Source organism: Mobula birostris, chromosome 32, assembly GCF_030028105.1.
Source record: "Mobula birostris isolate sMobBir1 chromosome 32, sMobBir1.hap1, whole genome shotgun sequence".
Taxonomy (NCBI): domain Eukaryota; kingdom Metazoa; phylum Chordata; class Chondrichthyes; order Myliobatiformes; family Myliobatidae; genus Mobula; species Mobula birostris.
The window spans coordinates 30,484,017-30,497,638 of NC_092401.1; the positions used below are offsets into that span (position 1 = coordinate 30,484,017).

At 47.8% G+C, this 13,622-nt stretch overlaps 1 protein-coding gene across 4 annotated transcripts in view; it reads right to left on the minus strand.

Moving 5' to 3' along the window:
• The window catches only part of LOC140191170 (adhesion G protein-coupled receptor E3-like), a 144,101-nt gene that overhangs the window by 7,052 nt on the left and 123,427 nt on the right, over positions 1–13,622 (minus strand). For 3 of the 4 annotated variants that reach the window (XM_072248319.1, XM_072248317.1, XM_072248320.1), the window contains one exon: positions 8,728–8,856. The exons of the other annotated variant lie outside the window; for it this stretch is intronic. In XM_072248319.1, the coding sequence (XP_072104420.1) occupies positions 8,728–8,856 (129 nt within the window). The remainder of the gene's footprint in view (positions 1–8,727; positions 8,857–13,622) is intronic. 4 annotated transcript variants of the gene reach the window in all.

Consider the following 13,622-nt stretch of genomic DNA (forward strand, 5'->3'; position numbering starts at 1 on the left):
CTTTCTCTGTAACTTAGGAGATGAAACCCAGGCAACATTTTAGTAAACAACAGGAATTCTGCAGATGCTGGAAATTCAAGCAACACACATCAAAGTTGTTGGTGAACGCAGCAGGCCAGGCAGCATCTGTAGGAAGAGGTGCAGTCGACGTTTCAGGCCGAGACCCTTCGTCAGGACTAACTAAAGGAAGAGTGAGTAAGGGATTTGAAAGTGGGAGGGGGAGGGGGAGATCCAAAATGATAGGAGAAGACAGGAGGGGGAGGGATGGAGCCAAGAGCTGGACAGGTGATAGGCAAAAGGGGATACGAGAGGATCATGGGACAGGAGGTCCGGGAAGAAAGACAAGGTGGGGGGGACCCAGAGGATGGGCAAGAGGTATATTCAGAGGGACAGAGGGAGAAAAAGGAGAGTGAGAGAAAGAATGTGTGCATAAAAATAAGTAACAGATGGGGTACGAGGGGGAGGTGGGGCCTTAGTGGAAGTTAGAGAAGTCGATGTTCATGCCATCAGGTTGGAGGCTACCCAGACGGAATATAAGGTGTTGTTCCTCCAACCTGAGTGTGGCTTCATCTTTACAGTAGAGGAGGCCGTGGATAGACATGTCAGAATGGGAATGGGATGTGGAATTAAAATGTGTGGCCACTGGGAGATCCTGCTTTCTCTGGCGGACAGAGCGTAGATGTTCAGCAAAGCGGTCTCCCAGTCTGCGTTGGGTCTCGCCAATATATAAAAGGCCACATCTCTTCCACCCCCACCGATGACCCCTTCTCCCGTCTTCAACCCTCCTCTTCTTCATGGACACCCCGCTCTGGTCTTCTGCCTGCTCTGGATCTCTTTATCGCTAACTGTCGACGGGACATCAACCGTCTCGACTTCACCGCACCTTGTCCCCATTCCAACCTCACTCCTTCGGAACGCTCTTCTCTCCACTCCCTCCGCACTAATCCTAACCTTATTATTAAACCCGCTGATAAGGGGGGTGCTGTTGTAGTCTGGCGTACTGACCTCTACCTTGCCGAGGCACAGCAACAACTCGCGGATACCTCCTCTTATTTACCCCTCGATCGTGACCCCACTAAGGAGCACCAGGCCATTGTCTCCCACACCATCACCGACTTTATCCGCTCAGGGGATCTCCCATCCACTGCTACCAACCTTATAGTTCCCACACCCCGCACTTCCCGTTTCTACCTCCTACCCAAGATCCACAAACCTGCCTGTCCTGGCCGACCTATTGTCTCAGCTTGCTCCTGCCCCACCGAACTCGTTTCTGCATACCTCGACACGGTTTTATCACCCCTTGTTCAATCCCTTCCGACCGATGTTCGTGACACTTCTCACGCTCTTAAACTTTTCGATGATTTTAAGTTCCCTGGCCCCCACCGCTTTATTTTCACCATGGATGTCCAGTCCTTATATACTTCCATCCCCCATCAGGAAGGTCTCAAAGCTCTACGCTTCTTTTTGGATTCCAGACCTAATCAGTTCCCCTCTACCACCACTCTGCTCCATCTAGTGGAATTAGTCCTTACTCTTAATAATTTCTCCTTTGGCTCCTCCCACTTCCTCCAAACTAAAGGTGTAGCTATGGGCACCCGTATGGGTCCTAGCTATGCCTGCCTTTTTGTTGGCTTTGTGGAACAATCTATGTTCCGTGCCTATTCTGGTATCTGTCCCCCACTTTTCCTTCGCTACATCGACGACTGCATTGGCGCTGCTTCCTGCACGCATGCAGAACTCGTTGACTTTATTAACTTTGCCTCCAACTTTCACCCTGCCCTCAAGTTTACCTGGTCCATTTCCGACACCTCCCTCCCCTTTCAAGATCTTTCTGTCTCTGTCTCTGGAGACAGCTTATCCACTGATGTCTACTATAAGCCTACTGACTCTCACAGCTATCTGGACTATTCCTCTTCTCACCCTGTCTCTTGCAAAAATGCCATCCCCTTCTTGCAATTCCTCCGTCTCCGCCGCATCTGCTCTCAGAATGAGGCTTTTCATTCTAGGACGAGGGAGATGTCTTCCTTTTTTAAAGAAAGGGGCTTCCCTTCCTCCACTATCAACTCTGCTCTTAAACGCATCTCCCCCATTTCATGTACATCTGCTCTCACTCCATTCTCCCGCCACCCCACTAGGAATAGGGTTCCCCTGGTCCTCACCTACCACCCCGCTAGCCTCCGGGTCCAACATATTATTCTCCGTAACTTCCGCCACCTCCAACGGGATCCCACTACTAAGCACATCTTTCCTTCCCCCCCTCTCTCTGCATTCCGCAGGGATTGCTCCCTACGCAACTCCTTTGTCCATTCGTCCCCCCCATCCCTCCCCACTGATCTCCCTCCTGGCACTTATCCGTGTAAGCGGAACAAGTGCTACACATGCCCTTACACTTCCTCCCTTACCACCATTCAGGGCCCCAAACAATCCTTCCAGGTGAGGCAACATTTCACCTGTGAGTCGACTGGGGTGATATACTGCATCTGATGCTCCCGATGTGGCCTTTTATATATTGGCAAGACCCGACGCAGACTGGGAGACCGCTTTGCTGAACATCTACGCTCTGTCCGCCAGAGAAAACAGGATCTCCCAGTGGCCACACATTTTAATTCCACATCCCATTCCCATTCTGACATGTCTATCCACGGCCTCCTCTACTGTCAAGATGAAGCCACACTCAGGTTGGAGGAACAACACCTTATATTCCGTCTGGGTAGCCTCCAACCTGATGGCGTGAACATCGACTTCTCTAACTTCCGCTAAGGTCCCACCTCCCCCTCGTACCCCATCTGTTATTTATTTTTATGCACACGTTCTTTCTCTCACTCTCCTTTTTCTCCCTCTGTCCCTCTGAATATACCCCTTGCCAATCCTCTGGGTCCCCCCCCTCCTTGTCTTTCTTCCCGGACCTCCTGTCCCATGATCCTCTCGTATCCCCTTTTAGCGTATCACCTGTCCAGCTCTTGGCTCCATCCCTCCCCCTCCTGTCTTCTCCTATCATTTTGGATCTCCCCCTCCCCTTCCAACTTTCAAATCCCTTACTCACTCTTCCTTCAGTTAGTCCTGACGAAGGGTCTCGGCCTGAAACGTCGACTGTACCTCTTCCTACAGATGCTGCCTGGCCTGCTGCGTTCACCAGCAACTTTGATGTGTGTTGCAACATTTCAGTAAACCTCCTCTGTACTCTCTCAACTTTGTTGACATCTTTCCTATAATTCAGTGACCAGAATGTACACAATACTCCAAATTTGGCCTTACCACTGCCTTATACAATTTCAACATTACATCCCAACTCCTATACTCAATGCTCTGATTAATAAAGGCCAGCATACCAAATGGCAGTCAAGTAACAAAACCTTTTGCTTTTCTGTTGCACTTTTCATGCTAATAAAACAGTTTTGAAGTACTGCCACTATGGTGAGAGAAATGTGTGGTCACTTCACAAGCAGCAAGATGTTGGCTGAAGCAGTTTATCCAAATATTACATAGTACATTGGGTAGGACAAAGAAGTGGAACAATGACATGGGTAGGAAGAGTGTAGAGGTTCTTCAATGAGTTCAGGGAGTTAGGTACAAAGTTAAAGGGCAGGACCTCCACCTAGCCTGTTGGAAGTAGGTCGTTGGGTGACAGTCAGAGGGGGAAAAGAGAAGGTGAATACATAGGTAGTGCAGAGCACCCCTGCAGCCATTCCCCTGAATAATAAGTTTACCGTCCTGGATACTGTTGGCGGGAACGACCGAACAGGTGTGAGTCACAGTGGCAGGGCCTCCGGCACTGAGTATGACCCTGTGGTGCAGAAGGGTGGGACGGAGAAGAGGAGAGCTGTTGTCATTGGAGACTCTATAGCCAGGGGAGCAGACAGGAGATTTTGTGGACGTGAGAAGGACACCCGCATGGTTTGTTGCCTCCCGGGTGCCAGGGTCCGGGATGTCTCTGACCGGGTGCATGACATCCTGATACGAGAGGGAAAGCAACCAGAAGTCGTGATACATGTTGGGACCAACGACATGGGCAGGAAGAGGGATGGGGTCCTGAAGTGTGAGTTTCGGGAACTAGGCAGAAGGCTGAAGAACAGGACCTCAAGGGAGGCGTTCTCAGGATTGCTGCCAGTGCTATGTGACAGTGATGGTAAGAATTGGAGGAGATGGCAGTTGAATGCGTGGCTGAGGAGTTGGTGCAGGGAGCAGGATTTTAGATTTTTAGGTCATTGGGATCTCTTCTGGGGAAGGTGGGACCTGTACAGATTGGATGGGTTTCACCTGAACTCGAGGAGGAGCAATATCCTTGCAGGTAGGTTTGCTAGCATGGTTCAGGAGGGTTTAATCTAATTTGCGAGGGGAATGGGACCCAGAGCGATAGAGCAGTGTAAGAAGTGCATGGAGTAAAGCCAGATCTAACATACAGAGGGGCTTTGATGAAAGAGAAGCAGAATAAACGGTGCAAAGACAGTAAGGTAGAAAGGCTGAAATGTGTGTACCTCAATGCAAGAAGCATCAGGAACAAAGGTGATGAACTGAGAGCTTGGATACATACATGGAATTATGATGTAGTGGCCATTACAGAGACCTGGCTGGCACCAGGGCAGGAATGGATTCTCAATATTCCTGGATTTCAGTGCTTTAAAAGGGATAGAGAGGGTGGAAAAAGGGGAGGAGGGGTGGCATTACTGGTCAGGGATACTATTACAGCTACAGAAAGGGTGGGTAATGTAACAGGATCCTCTTTTGAGTCAATATGGGTGGAAGTCAGGAACAGGAAGGGAGCAGTTACTCTATTGGGGGTATTCTATAGGCCCCCTGGTAGCAGCAGAGATATAGAGGAGCAGATTGGGAGGCAGATTTTGGAAAGGTGCAAAAATAACATGGTTGTTATCATGGGTGACTTTAACTTCCCAATATTGATTGGCACCTGATTAGTTCCAAGGGTTTAGATGGGGCAGAGTTTGTTAAGTGTGTCCAGGACGGATTCCTGTCACAGTATGTGGACAGGCGGACCGGGGGAATGCCATACTAGATTTAGTACTAGGTAATGAACCGGGTCAGATCACAGATCTCTCAGTGGGTGAGCATCTGGTGGACAGTGACCACTGCTCCCTGGCCTTTAGCATTATCATGGAAAAGGATAGAATCAGAGAGGACAGGATAATTTTTAATTGGGGAAAGGCAAATTATGAGGCTATAAGGTTTGAACTTGCGGGTGTGAATTGGGATGATGTTTTTGCAGGGAAATGTACTATGGACATGTGGTCGATGTTTAGAGATCTCTTGCGGGATGTTAGGGATAAATTTGTCCCGATGAGGAAGATAAAGAATGGTAGGGTGAAGGCACCATGGGTGACAAGTGAGGTGGAAAATCTAGTTAGGTGGAATACATGAGGTTTAGGAAGCCTGGATCAGATGGGTCTATTGAGGAATATAGGGAAGCAAGAAAGGAGCTTAAGAAGGGGCTGAGAAGAGCAAGAAGGGGGCATGAGAAAGCCTTGGCAAGTAGGGTAAAGGAAAACCCCAAGGCATTCTTCAATTATGTGAAGAAAAAAAGGATGACAGGAGTGAAGGTAGGACCGATTAGAGATAAAGGTGGGAAGATGTGCCTGGAGGCTGTGGAAGTGAGCGAGGTCCTCAATGAATACTTCTCTTCAGTATTCACCAACGAGAGAGAACTTGATGATGGTGAGGACAATATGAGCGAGGTTGATGTTCTGGAGCATGTTGATATTAAGGGAGAGGAGGAGTTGGAGTTGTTAAAATACATTAGGACAGATAAGTCCCCGGGGCCTGACGGAATATTCCCCAGGCTGCTCCACAAGGCGAGAGAAGAGATTGCTGAGCCTCTGGCTAGGATCTTTATGTCCTCGTTGTCCACGGGAATGGTACCGAAGGATTGGAGGGAGGCGAATGTTGTCCCCTTCTTCAAAAAAGGTAGTAGGGATAGTCCGGGTAATTATAGACCACTGATACATCTGTGGTGGGAATGCTGTTGGAAAAGATTCTTAGAGATAGGATCTATAGGCATTTAGAGAATCATGGTCTGATCAGGGACAGTCAGCATGGCTTTGTGAAGGGCAGATCGTGTCTAACAAGCCTGATAGAGTTCTTTGAGGAGGTGACCAGGCATATAGATGAGGGTAGTGCAGTGGATGTGATCTATATGGATTTTAGTAAGGCATTTGACAAGGTTCCACATGGTAGGCTTATTCAGAAAGTTAGAAGGCATGGGAACCTGGGAAGTTTGGCCAGGTGGATTCAGAATTGGCTTGCCTGCAGAAGGCAGAGGGTGGTGGTGGAGGGAGTACATTCAGATTGGAGGATTGTGACTAGTGGTGTCCCACAAGGATCTGTTCTGGGACCTCTACTTTTCGTGATTTTTATTAACGACCTGGATGTGGGGGTAGAAGGGTGGGTTGGCAAGTCTGCAGACGACACAAAGGTTGGTGGTGTTGTAGATTGTGTAGAGGATTGTCAAAGATTGCAGAAAGACATTGATAGGATGCAGAAGTGGACTGAGAAGTGGCAGATGGAGTTCAACCCGGAGAAGTGTGAGGTGGTACACTTTGGAAGGACAAACTCCAAGGCAGAGTACAAAGTAAATGGCAGGATACTTGGTAGTGTGGAGGAGCAGAGGGATCTCGGGGTACATGTCCACAGATCCCTGAAAGTTGCCTCACAGGTGGGTAGGGTAGTTAAGAACGCTTATGGGGTGTTAGTTTTCATAAGTCGAGGGATAAAGTTTAAGAGTCGTGATGTAATGATGCAGCTCTATAAAACTCTGGTTAGGCCACACTTGGAGTACTGTGTCTATTTCTGGTCACCTCACTATAGGAAGGATGTGAGAGCATTGGAAAGAGTACAGAGGAGATTTATCAGGATGCTGCCTGGTTTAGAAAGTATGCATTATGATCAGAGATTAAGGGAGCTAGGGCTTTACTCTTTGGAGAGAAGGAGGATGAGAGGAGACATGATAGAGGTGTACATGGTAATAAGAGGAATAGATAGAATGGATAGCCAGCGCCTCTTCCCCAGGGCACCACTGCTCAATACAAGAGGACATGGCTTTAAGGTAAGGGGTGGGAAGTTCAAAGGGGATATTAGAGGAAGGTTTTTTACTCAGAGAGTGGTTGGTGCGTGGAATGCACTGCCTGAGTCAGTGGTGGAGGCAGATACACTAGTGAAGTTTAAGAGACTTCTTAACAGGTATATCGAGGAATTTAAGGTGGGGACTTATATGGGAGGCAGGGTTTGAGGGTCGGCACAACATTGTGGGCCGAAGGGCCTGTACTGTGCTGTACTATTCTATGTTATATGTTCTATGTTGTGATCTCAGGATTGCTACCCGTGCCACGTGCTAGTGAGTCCAGAACTAGGAAGACTATACAGTTTAATTTGTGGTTAAGAAATTGGTGTAGGAGGGAGGACATAAGATTTTTGGGACATTGGGCTGCCTTCCAGGGAAGGTAAGACCTACAGTATACAGGAGGGGGTCTCTGACACTGCAGTTACTCACCAGCCAGAGTTCCAACCCGGGCAGTATGACACGAGCAGAAGTAAACTCAACATACAGTTCACATCTTTCCAGTAGGTGTCACTAACACACTAAGAACCACAAGGAATGTCAAGTTAACTCCTGAACTGGAGGGGGACTAATAACCCAGCAGGAGGGTTTGTTAATGGTGAGGTTTAAACTAGAGTTGCAGGGGGATTGGAACCAGAGTGCCAGGACAGCTAGTGGAGAGGACGTTGAGGCAGAAGTTGGTAATACCTCAGACAAAGTTAAGAATCAAAAGGTTGAGCATGGTGCAACTGGTATCCTAAGCTGCGTATATTTCAATGCAGCAAGTATCATAGGAAAGGCGGATAACAGTGCTGAAAATGAGGTTTACAAAAAAAAGCGCTGTGTAGTGAGGAACGGCTGTTGATAGGGCAAAATTGCAGTCAACAGGATAAATTGTAACGTAAAAGACGGACAAAACGGAAAAGGGTGTGGACAGCACAGACAAGGCTGATGCACTACAACTTACCTATGTTAAGAAAGAGAACTTGTTTACTTATTTAGGGATACACATGAAAGAGGCCCTTCTAGTTCTTTGAACCATGCTGTCAGTAGCAACCAATTTAGCCCTAGGCTAATCACAGGACAAATTACAATCAGCAATTAACCTATTCACCGTTCATCTTTTGAATGTGTGAGGAAACCAGAGCACCCAGAGAAAACCCTGGTATTCCACTGGGACGACGTACAAAATCCGTTCGGAGGACACCGGGACTGGACTCCGAACTTCGACACCGCGAGATGTAATAGCATCGCGCTAATTGCTTTGTTACCATGGCAACCCTGCTGGAGCTTTTTTAAAACGTTAGGATAAACATTGCTAAGGATGTTTTATTTTCATCTGGCAATACAGATGTGATTGAGCACACCATCCAACATCAGCACCCCAGAACCTGTGTCCCCCTGTTCCTCACCATGGCATCAGCCTAAATTTAATACAGAAATCTCAGGAGTGGGAAACTGAACATTCAATTTTCCACTCAGAGACCAGAAGACCGTAAGACAAAGGAGCAGAGACCATGGCAAGGCTAACATTGAGGACTGGTTTGGAATACCAGCTGAACAACAACCCATGGTGCAGAACTCAGAGAAACCCTCCAGTACCTTTAGGGCAGGAAGTGCTATGTGGGTCCTTGCCTTAGACATATAGTGTAGACCTGCCATGTTAGAACCAAGAAACTGACCTGCTGGATGGAGAGGTGCCTCTGTTGCAAACTGGTCATTGGCACAGTGAAACTGGCTGCAAACTCCGAGTACCACAGGCCCTTTAGGCTGAGGTTTCTGCAGAAACATTTCCGGTATTCCTCCCTCACCTTTAAAACCAAAATAAAAGTATTGTATTTATACTGTCAAAAGGTCAGGATTTGCATTTTCCTTCCTTCCTTGTGTTTAGGTATGTGTCTGAAAAAATGTGGGGTTGGTTCACAACGGAGGCCATAGCAAGGAGGACATTCAGCCTGTGCACTGACTCTTCCAGAACTTCCCAATTATACTTGCTCCAAGCTTCGGGCTTTTACCTTTTTAAAGTTATGACTTATCCTGTTTCAGCATGCTGTGGGCCAGCATACACTCGACAGGCAGAATAGCTGCAGTTAATGTCAGAAGGAAATGTGAAAACAAGCACAAGGTCAATCATATCAGGAAAATGCAGCCTTGGCAACTGCAGAACAGGGAAGGGGAAAGGCTTGGGGATACTGGAGATCAATTCCCGGGAGAGGCACGAACAATGAATTTCACTGGAGCAGGAGTGGGGTGGGGGGAGTGGGCAGAATAGGGAAAGGGGTGAGGGGAAACTGGCAGAACAGAGCAAGGGAAGCTGAGAAAAAGGAATTGGACAATTCAGACAAACTAGGCCCTGGTCTTCAGATGAGTTCATCAGATATAGATAGAGTGTTGGGAAGTGTATGGTCATGCAGTTTGGTAGGAGGCATAGAGTATTTCTAAACGGGAAGAACATTCAGAAATCAGAGGTGCATTAGGACTTGGGAGTCCTTGTGCAGGATTTCCTGAAGGTGAACTTCCAGGTTGAGTCAGTGGTATGGAAGGCGAATGAAATATTAGAATTCATCTTGAGAAGATTAGAATACAAAAACAAAGAAGCAATACTGAACTTTATAAGACATTGGTCAGATGCACCTAGAGAATTGTGAGCAGTTTTGGGCCGCTTATGTAAGAAATGACTTGCTGACATTGAAGAGAGTCCCGAGGAGGTTCATGAGGAAGATTCCATGAATGAAAGGGTTAACACATGAGAAGTGTTTCATGTCTCTTTGTCTAAACTTGCTGGAGTTTAGAAGAATGAGAGGAGAGAGATGTTATTGAAACCTATCGATTATTGAAAGGCCTAGAGAGACTGGATTGAAGAGGACGCTTCCTATAGCGGGTGAGTCCAGGACCAGCAGGCACAGCCTCAGAACAAAGGGACTAGGAATAGGAATCAGCAGGAATTACCCTAGGCAGAGGGTGGCGAATTTGTGGAATTCATTGCCACAAACGACTATGGAGGCTAAGACACTGGATATATTTAAAGTGGAGGGTGATAGTTTCTTGATTAGTAAGGGCATCAAAGGTCAGGAGAGAAGGCAGGAGAATGGACTTTAGAGGAATAATAAATCAGTTCTGATGGAATGGTAGAGTAAATCTGATGGGTCAAATGGCCGAATTCCACACCTATTGTCTTATAGTCATACGTATCATGACCAAATCTGGAATAATTCAAACATGACAACCATGGCCAATGGATGGAGGTAGAGGAAACCACAGAAATATTGCTTGTTGATATATATCAACACCGACTCACTGTAATACAGTGAGGTGAATGGGGTGGGTTGGGTATTACAGTGAGGAGGTGGGGTGAGTTGGTTTTACCATGAAGGAAGGGTGAGTCGGTGAGAGTCTGATATATATCTTTTTGAATCAATTTGATACTTCAATAAAAAAAGTTACTTTGAACTTTGAACTATACGCGGTAAAGTCATGGCAGAAGGAGGCAGTACAAGAAAGAGTAACGGGCTTGCGGTGCTTCTGCGTTAAAATGAAGGCAGGAGGGTGTCGATGTTAAATTGAGGGTGTGGGGTGAGTCAGCATTACAATGACGGTGTGGGGTGAGTTGGTTTTACAGTGAGGGAGTCAGGTGAGTCAGTATTATAGTAAGGTTGTGGGCGGAGTTGGTTTTACAGTGAGGGTGTGGAGTGAGTTGGTGTTACAGAGAGGGAAGGATGAGTTGGTATTACAGTGAGGATATCGGGTTAATCAGTGTTACAGTGTGGGTGTGGGTGTGTCGGCATTGCAGCGCAGGTCTTGGGTGAGTCGGTATTACAGTGCGGGTGTGGGGTAAATCAGTATTACAGTGAGGGTCTGTGGTGAGGCATTATTACAGTGAGGGTGTGGGGTGTGACCGTATTACAGTGAGGAGTGGTATGAGTCGGAATTACAGTGAGGGTGTGGGGTGAGTCGGTGTTACAGAGAGGGAAGGATGAGTTGGTATTATAGTGAGGGTATCGGGTTAATCAGTGTTACAGTGTGGGTGTGGGTGTGTCGGCATTGCAGCGCAGGTCTTGGGTGAGTCGGTATTACAGTGCGGGTGTGGGGTAAATCAGTATTACAGTGAGGGTCTGTGGTGAGGCATTATTACAGTGAGGGTGTGGGGTATTACAGTGAGGAGTGGTATGAGTCGGAATTACAGTGAGGGTGTGGGGTGAGTCGCTGTTATAGTGAAGGAGGGGGTGAGCTGATATAATAGTGTGGGTGTGGGGTGGGTAGGTATTACAGCGAAGGTATCGAGTGAGTCGATACTACAGTGAGGACGTCGGGTGAGTTGGTATTATAGTGAGGGGTTGGGTGAGTCAGTATTGCAGTGAGAGTCTGTGGTGAGGCGTTATTGTACTGAGGGTGTGGGGAGTGACCGAATTACAGTGAGGAGTGTGGGGCGTGTGTGGGGTGAGTCAGTTACAGTGAAGGAGAGGGTGAGCTGGTATTACAGTGAGGGTGTCGGTTGAGTCAACATTACAGTCAGGCTGTGGGGTAAGTCGCTATTACAGTGAGGTTGTGGGGTGAGTTGATATTACAGAGAGTGTGTGGGCTAAGTCGGCGTTACAGTGAGGGTGTGGGGTGTGGGATATTACAGTGAGGAGTAGTGTGAGTCGGAACTATTGTGAGGATGTGAGGTGAGTTGGTATTACACTGAGGGTGTGGGGTGAGTTGGTATTACAGTGAGGGGGTGGAATGAGCCGGTGTTACAGTGTAGAATGGGGTGGGTTGGGTATTACAGTGAGGAGGTGGGGTGAGTTGGTTTTACCATGAAGGAAGGGTGAGTCGGTGTTACAGTGAGGGGGTTGGGTGAGTCAGTATTACAGTGTGGGCGCAGGGTGAGTCAGTATTATTGTGAGGATGTGAGGTGAGTTGGTATTACCGTGAGGGAAGGGTGGGTTGGTAGTACAGTGAGGGGGTGGGGTGAGTCTGTTACAGTGAGGGTGGGGTGAATTGCTATTACAGTGAGGGTGTGGAGTGAATCAATATTACAGTGAGTGTCTGGAGTGAGATGGCATTACAGGGAGTGGTTTGGGTGAATCAGTATTACAGTGAGGGTGTGAGGTGTGTCAGGGTTACAGGAAGGTTGTGGGGTGAGTCGATATTACAGAGAGTGTGTGGGGGTGAGTCGGTGTTACAGTGAAGGAGAGGTTGAGTCGGTATTACAATGAGGGAGTTGGGGGGAGTCAGTATTACAGTGCAGAAGTGGGGTAAGTCGGTATTACAGTGAGGGTCTGTGGTGAGGCGTTATTACATTGAGGGTGTGGAGTGAGTTGGGATTACAGGGAATTTGTGGGGTGACTTGCTATTACAATAAAAGGGGTGTGAGTCAGTATTATAGTGAGGGGGTTGGGTGAGTCAGTATTACAGTGAGTGTTTGGGGTAGGTCAGTATTACGTTGAGCACCTGTGGTGAGGTGTTATTACAGTGAGGGTGTGGGGTGTGACCGTATTTCATTGAAGAGTGGCATGAGTCGGAATTACTGTGCGGGTGTGGGGTGGATGATATTACAGAGAGTGTGTGGAGTGAGTCGGAGTACAGTGAAGGAGGGGTTTAGTTTGTATTATAGTGACGGTGTGGGGTGAGTCGGTATTACAGTGAAGGTATGGGGTGTTGGTATTACAGTGTAAGGGTGGGGTGGGTCAGTATTACAGTGCGGGACTGGGGTGAGTTGGTATTAGAGTCAGGGTGTGGGGTGAGTCAGTATTACAGTGTGAGTGTGGAATGTGTCAGTATTACAGTAAGGATGGGGGTTTGTCAGTATTGCAGTGAGGGTGTCAGGAGGGACGGTATTCCAGTGCGGATGTGGGGTGTGTTGATATTACAGTGAGGGTGTATGATGTTTCATGTTACAATGAGTGTGTGGGGTGAGTCGGTGTTACAGTGAGGTGAGCGGTCATTCAAATTACAGTGAGGGTGTGGGGTGAGTCTGTATCACAGTGAGGAAAACTGGTGAGTCGGTATTACAGTGAGGTTAGAGTGAGTCGGTATTACAGTGAGGGGGTCGGGTGAGCTGGTATTACGGTGCGGGTGTGGAGTGAATCAATATTACAGTGAGGTTTTGAAGTTAGTTCATATTACACTGAGGATGGAGGGTGATTCTGTGTTACAGTGAGGACGGGGGTGATTCTGTATTACAGTGAGGACGGGGGGTGATTCTGTGTTACAGTGAGGATGGGCGTGATTCTGTATCACAGTGAGGATGGGGATGATTCTGTGTGACAGAGAGGACGGGCATGATTCTGTGTCACAGTGAGAAAGGGGGTGATTCTGTATTACAGTGAGGACGGGGAGATTCTGTGTTACAGTGAGGATGGGGGTGATTCTGTATTACAGTGAGGACGGGGGTGATTCTATATTACAGTGAGGACGGGCGTGATTCTGTATTACAGTGAGGATGGGGGTGATTCTGTATTACAATGAGGACGGGGGTGGTTCTGCGTTACAGTGAGGATGGGATGTGATTCTGCATTACAGTGAGGACGGGGGTGATTCTGTGTTACAGTGAGGACGGGGGTGATTCTGTGTTACAGAGAGGATGGGGGCGATT